Source organism: Macroventuria anomochaeta (assembly GCF_010093625.1).
Source record: "Macroventuria anomochaeta strain CBS 525.71 unplaced genomic scaffold BU25scaffold_44, whole genome shotgun sequence".
In the NCBI taxonomy this organism is placed as follows: domain Eukaryota; kingdom Fungi; phylum Ascomycota; class Dothideomycetes; order Pleosporales; family Didymellaceae; genus Macroventuria; species Macroventuria anomochaeta.
Genome location: NW_022985405.1, coordinates 85,405 through 97,994, shown reverse-complemented (window position 1 = coordinate 97,994; position 12,590 = coordinate 85,405). Strand labels below are relative to the sequence as shown.

Below are 12,590 nucleotides of genomic sequence, written 5' to 3'. Positions count from 1 at the left end.
GTCTGCGGAACCCGGAACCTCTACTCCTGCGGCCCCGCAACCTCAGCGCCCAGCGCTGCGCTCGCCAACTGCCCCAGCCCGCCGAGGAAGGTGAGGAAGATGGCGAGTGCGGTTGATTCGGCGGCTTCGACGTAGTCGTCTGTTGATGCGCCGTCGGCTTCTGTTTCCTGGATCTCGTGGTGCGTCTTCTCATCCGGGACGTACGTGTCGTCTGCGTCGTCTTCCTCAGGCTCGGCGTTGGCAAAATCGTTCACGGTCTGACTCTGCGGTGTCTTTGTGCCAGTCACCGTTTCCACGGCGTCATCGAATGCAGCAAGCGCAGAGCGGCGGGTGGAGCGACGCGTTCCTGCGCGGCCTGACTCGGGCGACGCGGAGGCGCCTGTGGCAGACGCTTCGGCCGCTTTCTCAGCGTTGCTCTTCCTCCCGCGCTTCTTGGGCGTGGTGGTGGGGATGAGTTCGGCGGGGTCGGAGAGATTGGTGGCAGCATCGAGTCGCTTGATGATGGGCTCGAAAAAGCGGACGTGCTGCCTGTGATTTGGGACCAAGAAGGAGAGGATGGAGCTGTCGAGGAGCGCTTCGACGTCGAGGTCGCGCGTGAACGTCCAGGTCAGCAACGACACGCCTGTGAGCAAAACGTCGAGCGAGGTCACGCTGACTGCGGGATGCTGGGATATCTTGCTCAGCTTGCGCGTGAATGCGCCGAGGCCGTGGAGCAGTCGGTTTGTGCGCGATGCCTCGCGGCCCACGGCGTTGGAGAAGACGTCCCAGATGTGGTGGGGGGGTGGTGGGGGGACGGAGTGGCGCATGTTGAGGTAGAAGACGCGGGCGTAGAAGACGAAAGCGACGATGGAGAGGAAGTGGAAGACGGTGGCGTAGGAGCGGTGGGCGTGTGCTTTGGTGGGGTGCGAGATGCCCAGGGCCACGGGTGTGATTTGGGGCGCAAAGGCGAGAAAGAGCGGGGTGAGGAGGTAGCCCAGGCGCAGAAGCCGGAACGTGTCGCCATGAAGGAGGATCTTGGGGAGCTCATTGAGGACCAGCAGCGAGGAGACGATGGGCGCCCAGTACACGGCTGGCCTGGGGGTGAAGAGGGCGTCGTGGAGGGGCGTGTCGTCGTTGTGGACGGTGACGGGTGTGTAGAGGATGGCGACGAAGAACAGACTGAGCGCATAGCCCAGGCTGCCGAAGGCACCCAGCGTGACGAAGGATGCGATGGTCCAGGGCGAGAGGTCGCGGCGGTGTCCTTGGACGCCGATGAAGATGGCGCTTGCCAGCAGCGCCACGAAGTGCTGTGCGGTGTAGAAGAAGCCTTCGGGTGCGAGTATAGCCACAGCGTCGGACTCACGAACCAGATCGATGTCTTTGATCCAGGCGGCCAGGTGCCAGCTGCCTACGCCCCCGTCGCCGGTGCCGTACCAGCCCTGCCACAAGCTGCCGGGCGTCTCGTGCTTCGCCAGCTCTGCCCACTGCACGTACGAGATGAAGCGCCAGACGACGGAGAAGGTCGTCACGCTCGCCAGCGACAGCAGCGCAATGGCAGAGAAGATGCGCGCATGGCGGCGGCGCATCTCGTTCTGCGAGCGTGTCCGCGTAGACGGCGGCAGGGCTCTTGCAGCGCGTCGCGTAGTGAGGAGGACATGGGCAGTGAGGCCAGCGACGAGGAGCGTCTGGCCGCCGAAGATGAGGATGGGCAGGTTGTTGCTGCGCGATGCAGCGTCGGTGTCGACGGGCGCCATCTTGTGCACGCGTTCTTCGCGTTCTTCGCGTTCTTCGTGTTCTTCGCGTCCTTTGCTGTGGTGTTCAGTTACGGAGGCAGGCGCATTGCGGGGGTCGGTAGCAAAGCGCGCGCGCCCGGCTGTTGTCAGGACCGCGACGCGCCTACGGGCTCACCCCGCTGGCGTCGGAGCTGCCACCCCCGTCGGCGCTGCCACCCCCCGTCGCCGCTAACCCGCCGTGGTCTTCGCGTCGATGTTCGGCTTCACGCGAATGACTTGGAGGTCGACATCTCCACCATCCTCCACATGGCGCCCAAGACGTACGGAGACGAGGGCGACGAGCCTGCAGCGCCCTACCACGAATCCTCCGACGAAGACTTCGACCCCGACTCCGTCCCCGCCGACGACGCCCCAAGTTCATCCGAGGAGGAAGACGCAGCAGCACCAACAGGGCGCGCCGGGAAACGGAAAGCGCGCACCGACGACGAACTCGGTTCCGGTGATGAGGCCACGATAGAAGCCGCTCGGAAGACGAGGGCCAAGAAGCGGAAGAAGGGCAGCAACGATGGCGGCGAGGATTTGCCAGTGTCGGAAGACGAAGGCGGCGAAGGTGGGCTGATCAAGACCAGAGCACAGCGCGCAGTGGAGCAGAAGGCGACGAGACCACTGGCGAGGACAGAGGGGGCGACCGTGGATGTCGAAGCACTATGGGCACAGCTGATGGCCGCGCCGTTGCGCCCCGTACAGCCAGCGCCCGTCCACGAGACCTCTGCAAGCAAAGACGCCGCCCCAGCCGCCGCCCCAGCCGCCGCCCCAGCAGTCACCCAAACAGCAGACCCCCCCGTTGAAGAAGGGCTCCTCACAGTCACAAAGACCTTTGTCTTCGCCGGTCAACACACAACAGAGGAGAAGCAGATCCCGCGCTCCGCCCTCGCAGCGTACACCGCAGAAGGCTGGAAACCCGCATCCGCCGTCAAGCCCCCAGAAGCCGCTGAAGACGCCACGCCGAAGACCGCAGACGCGCAGATTCGCCGTCCGCCAAGACGCCCAAGCCGCTTCGACCCCAACCCCACGGGCTACGTCCGCGCCCTCGCGCCCGAGCACCAACTCACATGGCCGCGCAAGACCGCCCTACCCGCCGCACCACCGCCGCACAGTACGCTCGATGGGCCGAAGAAGCCCGAGAAGGCGACAAAACTCAACGTCGTGGACAAGAGCCGTATGGACTGGACGGGCTTCGTGGACAAAGAGGGCATTGCCGAGGAGCTGCAGGAGCACGGCAAATCCAAGGATAACTACATGAGCAGACGAGATTTCCTGGCTGGTGTCGAGGCACGACGCGAGGAGGAAGGCCGGAAAGGCAGAGTTGCGAATGCGACGGCGTTGGCGTAGGACGCGCTGGAGGATGCGTTCGCCAAGTTATGATACCCCGTCTCGCTACTATCTCTCTACCCCGTCTCGCTACCTCTACCCCATCTCACTGTTATCGCTTTACCCCACTCTGAACAATGCCGAGCCATTGTCACACGTACCCGGGCACTCGTGGATATTCGATACTCGTTCTATGAGATCCGCTGCTCCAGCACACTAGCAAGCTCGTCCTCCTGAACCCGCGATCCTCCAGATAGGACTGCTTTTCCAGGAACGTCGCAACGATGCCAAGGAGCGACGGGGCGCTTCTAAACACGAAAGCTTTCTGCAAGACACCATCGACGCTTGGGTCATCGTTGGCATCAAACTTCTCGTTAGTCACTTCGTCAACAAAAGACGAGGAGCACGGAATGTGCACTTCTCCGGGCTTCAGCACTCCCAAGGGATCTGCGACACCGTAAAAGTATGTTGCTTTCCCGAGCGGCCTTTGGAGCTTCGATTCCTGGGGGAGGTGCTGTTTCTTGACGAGGCGTGACATGTGCTTGGCTAGAACCTGTAAATTGAGAGGGGAGAATCCTGACTCCAGTAGCAGCTTGAGCTTCCCTTCTAGCCCCAAACGCAAAGCTGCCTGCCGGGACTTGTCAGACCCGTTCCTCGATGTCGAGCTGTTCCTGTGAACGTACTCGTACAGCTCGACAGGGTCACAAATCTGCTCGAGAAGGTTACTTCGTTCAGCGTCAAGACACTCCTTCATGGAGTCGGCAACGATGTCTCCTGGTACACCCCCGTCGGCCATGGGGATGAAAGAGATGTGGGGATCAGAGTGCGATGGTGCTGAACCATAGATCGAAACTTCCAAAGTAAGTCGAAGCGGGTCGAAGCTAGCGTCGGAAAGATTCTCTGGATGTGGGTTGAACTTCAGTTGGCCATCGTTGATTTCTCGTCATGAAAGTGCGCGGAGCTTCTGTATGGTCGACATGCGAAGTAAAGGACGTATTTGCTATATCCGCTTGGATCTGCTGGGAAGAGGACGCAGTGTTGAACGACGTGTTGACAGTCGACTGAGCTACAGGCAGGGCATTGAAGGAGCGGGCCATATCCAGGGAAGGCTTCTTGAAAAGGGGTTGTGTAGGCTTAGATGCAGCTGGTACCTGTGGCTTTCTGAAAGGCTGTTCACCCTTCGAGGTCTTTGTCAACTTCGGGGACTTTCCACTTTCATTCGAACCGTCGGAGGGTCATTTCCGGGCGGTGCCCTGCAAGGAGAGGTGGGCATTGGCCTCTACTCTTCTTTTCGCGGGTTTGGAGGTGACCGAAGGCGATGGTGATCTGGACGATGCCTGTGGTGATGGGGGAGTCACGAAGTCATCCTCATCTTCCTCCGTGAGAGACCCATGATCCGGGATAGCTGCACGCGGAGACGCTGATGCATCTTGCCTGTAGTTTTCGAAAAGGCCTCGCGATCGAGGCGTGTCTTTAATTGTTATGTATTGTCGGTACCTGGAATGACGAAACGCACATACATGCCATCGAGCGATGGGAAGTACGAAATAAGAGAGTTGCCTGCTGCCAAAAGATCTAACAAGAGAGCTGGCATTGACGGTAGGGAGGGCAAACAGACAATCTGAACAACTGGAACTGGAAATGGAAATGGCGTCGCTCGAAGATGGAGTGTGACGGACTTCTTTGCAGGATAGCACCAAAGTATTTCAAACATACCACTGAACGACACGCCACGTGCACCCAGGCGTAAGAACAAATCCTGGACGCTACTTACACGGCTAAGGAATGGAGGCTTTTAGGAGCACGTTTCGTGCGCTCATAGGCGTTCCTGCTCTCGAGATTGGCGACTCATGTTGGGTCTTACTTCGAATGGTGCTCAACAATGCATCCCATCGTTGGTCTTTAGGTATGACTGTCGCTGTTGCTGCAAATGCTGCCAGAGCCTCGTCGAGGGCTGGCCTGCGAGAGTAGAAAAGAGGTTGGATCCTGTTGGCTACTGAATCTGCTGTGGACTGTTATGAACTGGCATCCTGTGCTCAGCCTAAGATCTGAAGCCCAATTGATATTGTTCTTCGAGCGAGCTACTGAGGTGGCTGAGGGCGTCGCCCTTCTTCCGCGGGGTTGATGGTGGTACCGAGGCGGGTTGGCCCACACCATCACCACCATTGCCCTTTGGATGGGCCAAGCGGGGTGGCTGTTGCATGACCACGAGCCATGCAGGCGTTCTAGGGCCAACCAATTCCAAAGGATGCCAAACGTTCAAAAGAAATGGAGTGGGCGAGAGAGGTGACAGAGTGAGCGCCAAAAGCGCAAACACGATGCCTGAGGCCGCGATGGCTCTTGGTGACGGCGGAACGCAGGGGCCAATCTTCAATCGCGCTCCTTCCACGCGTGAGCACGTGCGATCAACACTGCAATGTATAAGCGCCAGAGTAGTGTAGAGGAAGTGCGGTTGGGAGATAATAGCAAGTAGACAACCTCCATGTTTTTGATTGGTCAACCGCCGACGCGCTAGGAGCCTCATCACTTTGTAGACCCAAATCGATAGCTAGACGCTGAATACTTCCTGGGGCTACTCTGATAACAGTCTCTGGTGCAGTCTTCGCTCCCTTCTCACATCAGAGTTCATTCAAGGTCAGTTCCACGTCGAACATCGAAGTCACAGCAAGTTGGATCCGTAGATGGTTGCCGCAATGGCTGAAGGGTCGTCTAGATTCGTGTCGCTTTTCGCACTATGGCGCATATCCGATCATGCAATAGGTATTCGTAAATCAATGAACCAATTCAACCCCACTCCTCCACACATGCCCCTCCTTGAGAGAACTTAAACCTTCATCTCGGAGAGACCGTGCTTCCAGACGGTAACGTAGGGGGTGACACCGTCCTCGCGGTAGTTGAGGAGGACGATCATGCCCTCGGGGTTCATAGACTCGCCGGTGAAGAACTCGTAGTCCTTGAAGTTGGCGACGATCTTCTTAGCGTAAGAGGCAGCACCCTTCTCGAAAGCGGTGATCTCGTCGGCGGAAGCACCCTTCTCCTGGAGCTTGGCCTTGACAGCCTTCATGTAGCCTACTTTTGTCAGAACATCGTTGAAAAGGTCGTAATGTTTGAAACTCACCCTTGAGGTAGGTCAGGTAGCCCTTCTTGTCGAAGCCGGTCTCGTTCAGGCGGAAAGAGTAGACGACGTCGATCTTAGTCTCGGACTGGTCATCGGCACCCTCCTCAGCCTCCTCAGCGGAAGCGTTGGCACCGGTGTCTGCGCATTATTAGCGCCCCTCTCCTTGAGTAACGATCTATGGTGGGGCTCAGCATACCGAAGGTCTCACCACCAACGGAGATCTTCTTGCAGTCGGCCTCGTAGACAACGCCGTCGATCTCCTTGATGTCGTAGGAGTCGGAGATGATCTCGTCATCGGTGAGGATGTCCTGAAAGACGTTGTTAGCGAAAAGTGGCCAGCAAAAGGCTTCGATAGGTGCGGGACATGCTGGCGCCCAGAGAGGAAGGCGGGGCAGGCGCGCAGTCAGGTCACCTAACAGCAACAGCAGAAACGCACCTTGTAAATGATCATGGTGGCGGTTGTGAGGGTTTGTGAATGAGAGAAGTGAGTGAGTGAGGTCTGAAGGGTAAGAGGAAAGCAAATCGAAGGGAGTTGGTATGTTTTCTGCCCCGCCAAAATTGCACCCCAAATTCGGCCACTAGCCTGCTTCTGGATCCATGCAAGCACGGGCCCGCCATTTTGCTCGGTTTGCTTGGTGGCGAAGTGCCAGTCAATGCTGGGCGCGATCGGGAACTCGGACGGGAGACGGAATCATGACCTATGCATGCCTGCGCCTGTTTTCAGCAGCGTCAGCACCACTCTCACACGACCCCCGACTCTGCTCTGCCCACCTCAGCCTTTCCTTTCGAGCCCTATAGACTCAATTGCGCCGTCAGCCCTCTCCAACTCGCGCTCGTGACGTTCTTTCCCCCTAATTTCCTTGTTCCGCGGCATCCGAGTGCGCGCAGCATCACTGTCTTTTGCCCTGCAGCAGCAGTAACATATCTCGCCGCCAGGCACCACACCTTCACACAACACACTGCATAGCACGGCGACCTACACTACCGCCCCTATGGCGAGCAACGTCACCTCCTACGACCTGCCGCCACTGCCCGAACACACCCTCAAGCCTCTCCCACAGCTCGTCTTCTGGGCCTCAGACGCCGCCATACAGACAGCACTGCCCATCATCGCATACTGGGTCGTCTCACTGATCTTCCACGTAATCGACGTATACGACCTCTTCGCCAAGTACCGTCTGCATACGCCCGCCGAAGTGCTCAAGCGCAACCATGTCACGCGATGGGAGGTGTTTCGAGATGTTGTTCTGCAGCAGGTTATTCAGTCGATAGCCCTTATGGGGCTCTCTTACTACGATGATGCGCCGACGACCGGCACATCAGAGTACGACGTAGCCTGGTATGCGCAGAAGCTGCGTCTCGCACAGCGTGCCATCCCCTTCGTCCTGTCGACTGTTGGACTTAACCCCACCGCACTGGCCTCCAAGCTGTCTGCAGCACAGCCCACCTTGGCAGCAGTTGTTGCAGGAGGACGGTACCCCGGACTGTCTGCCTTTGCTTCGTGGGAGCTCAACACTGCAAGCTTCCTGTACTGGTATGCAGTACCTGCGATTCAATTCATGGCTGCTATCATCATCATTGACGCTTGGGAGTACATGCTCCACCGCGCCATGCACATGAACAAGTGGCTCTATGGTAAGCACCACGAAGTTCAACTCCACGGTATCGCAGCTGACAGCAGCAGTGACCTTCCACTCGCGCCACCACCGCCTCTACGTTCCCTACGCCTACGGCGCTCTGTACAACCACCCACTCGAGGGATTTGCTCTTGACACCCTCGGCGGCGGTCTTGGGTACCTGCTTACAGGAATGACAATGCGCCAGTCGATGTGGTTCTTCACTGGATCAACCATCAAGACAGTGCTCGACCACAGCGGTTACGAGTTCCCCTACGACCCTCTCCACTACATCTTCCCCAACAATGCTGCCTACCACGACATTCACCACCAGAGCTGGGGCATCAAGACCAACTTCTCGCAACCTTTCTTCGTTTACCTCGACCGCATCGGCGGCACCATGTACAAGGGTGACACAGCATCAAAGTACGAGCGTGCGCGTCGCACTGCACAGGAGAAGTTCGATCAAGAGAAAGAGAACGAGCTCAACGCCGTATTGGCGGATGTTGCTACAAGCGACGAGAGTTTGCGGGCACAGGGAGCATCAACACCTCGCATCTCGCGAAAGAAAGCGTTGAGTATCTCATCGTCAGCGGGAAATTTCAAAGACCTGACAAACAAAGTCAACCAAAACCTACATGGCAGGGGAGCCGGTGTTTTACGAGCTGAGAGCTCACGTTAAGCGTTTTTCGACTTGTTGCATACATGTATCTGCGATAACTAATGTATAGTTTCTGGTACCCAATATTCGCCTTCAACTGTATTACTTTACTCAACATTTCTTCGACATCTATGTCTTGCCCGGCGTGGCGCTTTGGGGACCTCTTTGCTTTGTGGCTACTAGCCCATCGTTCGCTTTATGGGCTTTATGAGGTTTGGATTTGGCGTACGGGCGATTGGATCACGATACTAAATCGATTTTGTTCTTCACGACCTGACTACCCCATGCGAGCATTTTATCAGATTAGCAACAAGATGCCATTGCGGGATTTGCTAACGAGGAGCAGATTTTTGCTTCCCCGCCATAACTCTCGATGACGGAGTATCAGTCACCGGGGAGGTAGTCGATGCACCTGAGTTGTCATCGCACAACCCACCATGCAACAAGCGAGACGTCCGAAACCTGTCTTTCGTGCCCCATCCATGTCTCAATCGCGCTCATGTGGTGGACCTTTTCGAAACAAAGAGGCGGGTTTGTCTACAATGTTCCCGACACTGCGCGCTCGCCTTCAGGCTGCCCTAGGCGCAACTGGAACCGCCCAACATCCATTCACAATGCAGTCACGCGCGCCCTAAGTAATGACATTGAGCCTACATAGTGTCTCGCCTGGATACCGTTAAATATTGCGTCTCGATATCTTGCCAAGTAGACATCGACCCGGACAAACTCACAAACTTGTCCACTTGCACACAAGTAGCACAACCCTACGATACGCTTCTTCCAATAATCTGAATTCTTCCTCGGCTCGTATTACAAGGTCTCCACCATGCCCTTACTTTTTCGAAAGATGGAAACACAACGTCTGCACGGCTCAGACATCAAGAGTATAGTGCGCATTCTACGCAACGACCCTCACTTCCCGATCACTCCTGGAGGGGCTCAGCACGAAAAGGCTACCGAAGCTGCCATCAAAAAGCTACCACGACGTCTCCGCTCATCACCTCTGTCATCGCATGGGCTACTGTGTCGCACTCACAAGGGGCTCGATGCCCATCTAATCGGCGATATCTGGTCCTGGATCAAGTACGAGCTTGAAGTTGGTATTGGGCGATTTCTGTACCCAATCATCATGTCTAAGATCTTGTCTGAGGCAGATGAATATCGAGTTCGCCAACTGGAGCCAGTCGTCGAGATGTTCATTGCGGAGTGGACGCTCGCTGAATCTCCCCCGCCAGGTGTTCCGCCCATCGACACCGGAGATAAGTGGGCGTACCAAAAGAATGGCTGTCCAGCCTGTATGCTGGCACGCATCGGCTCAGATGAGGGTGCGTTATTTGCAATCTTCGCTGGCATGAACGGCCATCACCGGTCACGCAGTGGCGGCCAGAAGGGTGTAGACAAGATCAAGAGCAAACGGCTACGTTTCGTGCGATACTGGATGCATACCCACACAAACGGCGACCAAGCAGCTCAGGATGCATACGACCTCGGCGTAGAGCTGAGAGAGTTACATCGTGACGCAAAATCATATCTTCGGCGATCTAGGCAGCCTACGCAATATACACGAGATAGCCTTGACGAGGTGCCAGTCACCGCTCGTCATTGTCTGGACGACCAGGAGGAAGCTTGTTTGGACATCTCAGATCCCTACAACCCGAAGGACTGGACAACAAACACGCATGATCCCAATATTGGCCCCATCCCCCCTCTCGATCCCACAATACCAACTATCATCGAAGGCTGGAACAACAAGCCCGTCCCAGACCTCCCACGAGCCAGCATCCTCATCCAGTCCCCAACTCCACACTTTACCAAATCGACCCACTCCTTTCACGCTGTCCACACGATCGAGAACGATACACTCGCACCACTCCCCCTTCTCTCTCACGCAAACCTCAAGCGCCGCGACTCTGTCCTCGGCTCCTCAGGACCACCCATCTACCCTCCCCGCCCAGCGTCATCCATCTACTCATCACCCTCGCGCCTCACACTCGCAACATCAATCGCTTCGTACAATAACCCCACATCGGCTCCCCACCAAACCCGTACACAGCGCTATGATCCTATGGAGTCGCTAGAAGAGCGGTTAGACAAGTACCGTAACATGATGGCGAGGACATCGTTTGAACGTAAGGCTAACAAGGGTGAAGCTACGATGGAGTTTCAGGGCCGCTTGCTGCCGAAACCGAGTCGAGTTAGCATGTATAGCGCGTTTGGAGAGGAGGAACACGGTGGGGAAGAGTTCAAGATGGTGCATGTTACGCCGCCACCCAGCCCGGGGTTTGAAGGTATTGGTGAAGAGTATGCTGAAGATAAATGGGACGGTGACGATGTGGATGTTGTTCCGGATGCTCTTAGGCCACAAAAGCGCGGGTAGAGATCTGAATGAGGGACTGCATATCGCACTCAATGACAAAGTGAGTCCTTTAACATCGAGTACTGACAAGACATAGTTTGGCGTTTTCAGCGTTCTTGCCTCATACTGTTTGCGCTGCTGCCTTTACTAGCCTCCTTTGAAAGTTGTCGCTGCTTCCGTCACCTCGATTCTACTTCACTTCGACCATCCTTACTATTGTCGGCCAAACTCAATAAGTAGCGATCTTCTCTCACTAGGCTTCGCACTCCGTCTTTTTTTATGTCCCACTGCCGCTCCTCCTTCGCCCTTGCCCATCCGAGAACTCTTACTCAGAATGTAGATCGTGAAGTCGCCCAGAAAACAGAGAAACTACCGTAACCTCCCTCCCTGCAGTTCGAACAGCCCCCCGCATCGAACAAAATCACCGATACTTCAACTCCGAAGGCTTCTTGCTTCCACCACGCCTTGCCAATCGCTATGCACTAGATGTAATAATCTGCTGTCGATAATCCTACATATGCGGACACTTTCGCAGCTAAAAAAAATACCGTCGCGTTGAAATCTTCCGTGCCTGTTCTGTACGATGCCCTGTTTTGCTGCAAGACAAACTCATCCCTCTACAGCAGCACCAGAGCAGTCCTTCTCCTCCTGCAACGTATACACATATTCTGTCGAAGACTGTTGACATTGCAATACTACGCAGACGCCCGCCACAAGCATTGTGACTGCTGTCGCGCAGGGTTTCACACATCCTCGACGTACAAGCTGGTACCTCGATTCGAACCGTTACTAACAATGGTTAGCGCGAGACAGCCTTACGCGCCACACCCGCTGCTTACAACGTTAGATAACTTGGCATTTTTACATGGCATCGCCTGCGGTTATGGCTGGGCATCGTCTTTGCGCACCGATGCCGGCGAAGAAGCGTTCGCCTAGCGCATGCGACCCAACTGCAGTACCGAAAAAGTTACTGCTTACAATCCTCACACAACCTCTGCAATGTCATGGTCAGCAAGACGGGGCGGAGACCGCGTACATGCTTCAAGTATTGGTAGCTACTTGGTGCTGCAGGAGCGCAAACCAACTGGCAGGTCTTACGGACACTATGTAAACTTAATGCATTTCTCATCATAACGACTGTAGACGTGATCTGTGCTCGCATCTCAGATGTTCCAACCAGTACTTTATGCGTTTGTGAGCATGCTACTGCAAACAACCGTAGAACCCTGCGCACACCTCTATCGCAGCCTCAGCAGAGCCACGCGCCCAGACCAACACCCAAGACAGACCATGTCTCTGCACACTGCTGTGCTGAATGCTCGAAATTCAAACGGCAGCCACAGAAAGCGCTGCGTGTTGCACAACACCCACTGGTCCTCTACTGAGAAACACAAACGCTGCTCTTCCTGCGGGACAGGTGTGGTTAGATTTAGGGATAGATGCAACGTAATGTCTCCTTCGTTAGTGTGCAACAATTGACCATCCGGCGAGAAATCGAGTGCGTAGATGTACGGAGATTGACCTTCCAGCACGCTGCGACACGTGCCTGTCGCCGTCTCCCACACTCGCACTGTCCTGTCGTAGGATGCTGAGGCGACCAGCTGTCCGTCTGTTGAGAACACCACCGCCCTGACAGTGCTTGTGTGGCCCTCCAGCTCGCTACGACACGTGCCTGTCGCCGTCTCCCACACTCGCACTGTCCTGTCGCCGGATGCTGAGGCGACCAGCTGTCCGTCTGGCGAGAACACCACCGCAT

The 12,590-nt window shown here is 56.2% G+C and overlaps 7 protein-coding genes across 7 annotated transcripts in view; 3 read left to right on the top strand and 4 right to left on the bottom strand.

The window, feature by feature from the left end:
• Window positions 1-20: 20 nt before the first annotated feature.
• BU25DRAFT_402482 (uncharacterized protein) lies at window positions 21-1,876 on the bottom strand (the record flags this gene model as incomplete). Its single annotated transcript, XM_033705045.1, has 2 exons — window positions 288-1,876; window positions 21-230 (listed from the first exon to the last, which is right to left on the bottom strand). Exons 1-2 carry the CDS (start codon window positions 1,731-1,733, stop codon window positions 21-23), a joined length of 1,656 nt encoding a protein of 551 aa, XP_033556673.1. The 5' UTR covers window positions 1,734-1,876.
• Window positions 1,877-1,936: 60 nt separating this feature from the next.
• BU25DRAFT_209491 (BCNT-domain-containing protein) lies at window positions 1,937-3,169 on the top strand. The gene has a single exon (XM_033701182.1). It carries the CDS (start codon window positions 2,019-2,021, stop codon window positions 3,102-3,104), a length of 1,086 nt encoding a protein of 361 aa, XP_033556672.1. The 5' UTR covers window positions 1,937-2,018; the 3' UTR covers window positions 3,105-3,169.
• On the bottom strand, window positions 3,170-4,221 carry BU25DRAFT_209490 (uncharacterized protein). Its single transcript, XM_033701181.1, has one exon. The coding sequence runs from the start codon at window positions 3,877-3,879 to the stop codon at window positions 3,235-3,237; it is 645 nt and encodes a 214-aa protein (XP_033556671.1). The 5' UTR covers window positions 3,880-4,221; the 3' UTR covers window positions 3,170-3,234.
• Window positions 4,222-5,907: 1,686 nt separating this feature from the next.
• BU25DRAFT_462805 (translationally controlled tumor-associated) lies at window positions 5,908-6,652 on the bottom strand (the record flags this gene model as incomplete). Its single annotated transcript, XM_033710553.1, has 4 exons — window positions 5,908-6,152; window positions 6,202-6,339; window positions 6,398-6,509; window positions 6,638-6,652. The coding sequence occupies 4 exons, from the start codon at window positions 6,650-6,652 to the stop codon at window positions 5,908-5,910; spliced, it is 510 nt and encodes a 169-aa protein (XP_033556670.1).
• Window positions 6,653-7,110: 458 nt separating this feature from the next.
• Window positions 7,111-8,747, top strand: BU25DRAFT_415206 (sphinganine hydroxylase-like protein Sur2). The gene is made up of 2 exons (XM_033707491.1): window positions 7,111-7,836; window positions 7,886-8,747. The coding sequence occupies exons 1-2, from the start codon at window positions 7,194-7,196 to the stop codon at window positions 8,497-8,499; spliced, it is 1,257 nt and encodes a 418-aa protein (XP_033556669.1). The 5' UTR covers window positions 7,111-7,193; the 3' UTR covers window positions 8,500-8,747.
• A 747-nt stretch (window positions 8,748-9,494) lies between these two features.
• On the top strand, window positions 9,495-11,142 carry BU25DRAFT_415205 (uncharacterized protein). The gene has a single exon (XM_033707490.1). The coding sequence runs from the start codon at window positions 9,608-9,610 to the stop codon at window positions 10,853-10,855; it is 1,248 nt and encodes a 415-aa protein (XP_033556668.1). The 5' UTR covers window positions 9,495-9,607; the 3' UTR covers window positions 10,856-11,142.
• A 1,219-nt stretch (window positions 11,143-12,361) lies between these two features.
• Window positions 12,362-12,590, bottom strand: part of BU25DRAFT_415203 (uncharacterized protein) — a gene marked incomplete at its 3' end in the record, with an annotated part of 2,744 nt that continues 2,515 nt past the window's right edge. The window contains exon 4 of the mRNA XM_033707489.1: window positions 12,362-12,435. Within this exon, the coding sequence (XP_033556667.1) occupies window positions 12,403-12,435 (33 nt within the window). The remainder of the gene's footprint in view (window positions 12,436-12,590) is intronic.

Bases quoted from the DNA above. Each gene is read 5' to 3' on its own strand.
- BU25DRAFT_209491 (XM_033701182.1), top strand. From the start codon at position 2,019: ATGGCGCCCAAGACGTACGGAGACGAGGGCGACGAGCCTGCAGCGCCC.
- BU25DRAFT_209490 (XM_033701181.1), bottom strand. From the start codon at position 3,879: ATGGCCGACGGGGGTGTACCAGGAGACATCGTTGCCGACTCCATGAAG.
- BU25DRAFT_415206 (XM_033707491.1), top strand. From the start codon at position 7,194: ATGGCGAGCAACGTCACCTCCTACGACCTGCCGCCACTGCCCGAACAC. The intron at 7,837-7,885 runs GTAAGCACCACG...TGACAGCAGCAG, and splicing joins CATGAACAAGTGGCTCTATG to TGACCTTCCACTCGCGCCAC.
- BU25DRAFT_415205 (XM_033707490.1), top strand. From the start codon at position 9,608: ATGTCTAAGATCTTGTCTGAGGCAGATGAATATCGAGTTCGCCAACTG.